General features: G+C 45.2%; 1 protein-coding gene across 1 annotated transcript in view; it reads left to right on the top strand.

Annotated features, from left to right (window-relative positions):
- Positions 1 to 2296: 2296 nt before the first annotated feature.
- Positions 2297 to 2555, top strand: part of dlgap3 (discs, large homolog-associated protein 3) — a gene marked incomplete at both ends in the record, with an annotated part of 19039 nt that continues 18780 nt past the window's right edge. The window contains 1 exon segment of the mRNA XM_084164963.1: positions 2297 to 2309. Coding sequence (XP_084021089.1) covers positions 2297 to 2309 — 13 coding nt within the window.

Here is a 2555-nt window from a genome sequence, read left to right as displayed (position 1 = left end):
AGCCCCAGGACCAGCTTGCTTATGGGACTCTTCTCCAGGTTGCTGTTGATGCATATCCCACGGTAGTTATTTGGGTCAAACCTTTCCTAACTTTTGTGGATTGGGGTGATCAGTCCTAGGTTCCAAATATTGGGGAAGATGCCAGAGCTAAGGATGATGTTAAAGAGTTTAAGTATAGGTAATTGGAATTTGTGGTCTGTATATTTTATCATTTCATTGAGATTACCATCAACACCACAGGACTTTTTGGGTTGGAGCGTTTGTATTTTGTCCTGTAGTTCATTCAATGTAATTGGAGCATCCAGTGGGTTCTGGTGGTCTTTAATAGTTGATTCAAAGATTTGTATTTGATCATGTAAATGTTTTTGCTGTTTGTTCTTTGTTATAGGGCCAAAAAGATTGGAGAGGTGGTTTACCCATACATCTCCATTTTGGTAGATAACTCTTTATGTTGTTGTTTGTTTTCCAATTTCCCCAGAAGTGGTTAGATTCTTCAATTACATTGAGCTGATTTATTTTAGTGATTCACCATAGTGAAGGCGTAGGCTCAGGTTTCTGGGTCTCTATGTTTTTGGTTGGATAGGTTTCTCAATTACTTTCTTAGGTTTTTGCAGTCTTCATCAAACCATTTGTCATTGTTGTTAATTTATTTGTTCAGTTCCTTTGGCTTTGATGCCTCATGATTGAGTATTGCTCTGTTCAAGTAGACAGTGATTTTGCTGTGATCTGATACGGGGTGTCAGTGGGCTGATTGTGAACGCTCTGAGGTCTGGGAGAGTGTCTCGCTGGTCTGGGCGGGGTGTCTGTTGATCTGTTGCTCCTGTGTGAGGTGTTGGGTCTGCGGTTGAGGGCGATGTCCTTTAGGGTCCGGGCGAAGGGGGGCACTGCTGCCTTGTACAGGTGGACCTCGTCGTAAAGTCTGTTCAAGTCCAGGGTGGAGTGGTGGGCCAGATAAACATTTGGTTTTGAGGCACAGTCACAGGAAATACTTGCGTTTACCCGCTCTATGGTAGCAGGGTGGAAGTATTTTCGTGGTAGCAGGGTGGAGATAACCACTTGTGAGTTGGGGAAAGTAGAAGAAGCTTTTTCAATCACTCTCTTGAGTGCTGTGGGCCACCCTTTCCTGCTGTGTTCTCAGGTCGTTTGTGCCTGTGTGTATTATTATGTGGCTGGGTGATCCTAGTTGGTCCTCAGACAGAAGGTCACCAGAGTTTAGACACGGTGTGTTTCGGAAAAAGTTTATTTTCTTGTATATATTTCCCGTTTGAGTCCATAAAGAGTACAATCTGTGGGTTGTGTATGTCTTCAGTGGGTGTGGGGGGGTAAGTCAGGAGGGTTACCAGGGTGGCTGACGAAGGGGTGCTCAGAGGGGTTGGGATCCCCTGGGCTTGGGGTTCTTCATTTGTTTGTTCTGCTGTGGTGTCGAGACTTTGGCCAGGATCTGAGGTGGGCTGTTCTTCTGGCTTCTCTGCGGGGGTGGCCAGCTCTCTAATGGGTTGTTCTCTGCCACCCGTCATCGTTCTCACCTTCTCCTCCAGCACTCTGATCCTCTCCTCTAGTCCTCTGTTCTTCTCCTGCTCCTGCTCTTTCTCCTGTTGATGTTGTCTCACCACAGTCCAGAGTGCAGACATGTCTCTCTCTACCTGCAGCTCTCCAGGTCTAGTTAAGGGGGTGTTGTTGTGCTGAACTGGTGTCTGGGTCTGTGCTGACTGGATTGTGTTCACCTGCTGTTCCAGCTCCACCTGCCTTACTTCCAGCTGGGTGAATTCATCCTTCATTTCAACGAGGGAGTAGTACTTAGTGGGTAAGAGCGTTGTGCGGCAGGTAGCTTAGTGGTTAAGAGCGTTGTGCCAGTAACCGAAAGGTCGCTGGTTCTAATCCCCGAGCCAACTAGGTGAAAAATCTGTCGATGTGCCCTTAAGCAAGGCACTTAACCCTAATTGCTCATGTAAGTCGCTCTGGATAAGAGCGTCTGCTAAAATGACTAAAATGTAAAAAAAAAAAAAAAAAAATACTCTGTGCTGGGAGGTTGACTTTCCGCGTGGGGTTGTGTAATGAAGAGGTCTGGTCTGACCTGCTTGGGGTGGGGTTGTCTTTGTCAAAGTAGAGCTTATCCTGCTGAGCTGTCTCTTGGATTCTGTGAAAGTCCAGCTGAAACTGTTTGGGGTTGCCCTGTACCGGTACTGTTCCAGACTTGTACAGGTTGACATTGACTGACTCAGAGTCCTCGTTGTCTAGTATCCTGAGTTTCCACCCATCTTAACAGAGGGGTGGTGTGTTAATATATAACTGCACTATGCCAGGGGATGGTCTGTGTGGAAGATTAAGTTGCTTATGTTTCTCATTTTAATATAGTCAGCAAAAACGAGCTTATTTTTGTACTCTTTTCGTGCCTTGTCATTATTTACATCCAGAGGTTTCTGTTGTTTGTTTGTCAGAGCATTTGCTGTATAGCTTGAAAATAATAATTTTTGGAATCCTTCCAGGTAATTTTGTCCAAAATAAGGTTGTAGGTTTGGAGTTTTTTTTTGTTCATCTGTTTGTTCTCTCTCTCT

This window comes from Coregonus lavaretus (genome assembly GCF_964263955.1).
Source record: "Coregonus lavaretus genome assembly, chromosome: 7".
Taxonomy (NCBI): domain Eukaryota; kingdom Metazoa; phylum Chordata; class Actinopteri; order Salmoniformes; family Salmonidae; genus Coregonus; species Coregonus lavaretus.
Note: the sequence above shows the minus strand (reverse complement) of the source record. Positions and strands in the feature narration are given on the sequence as shown.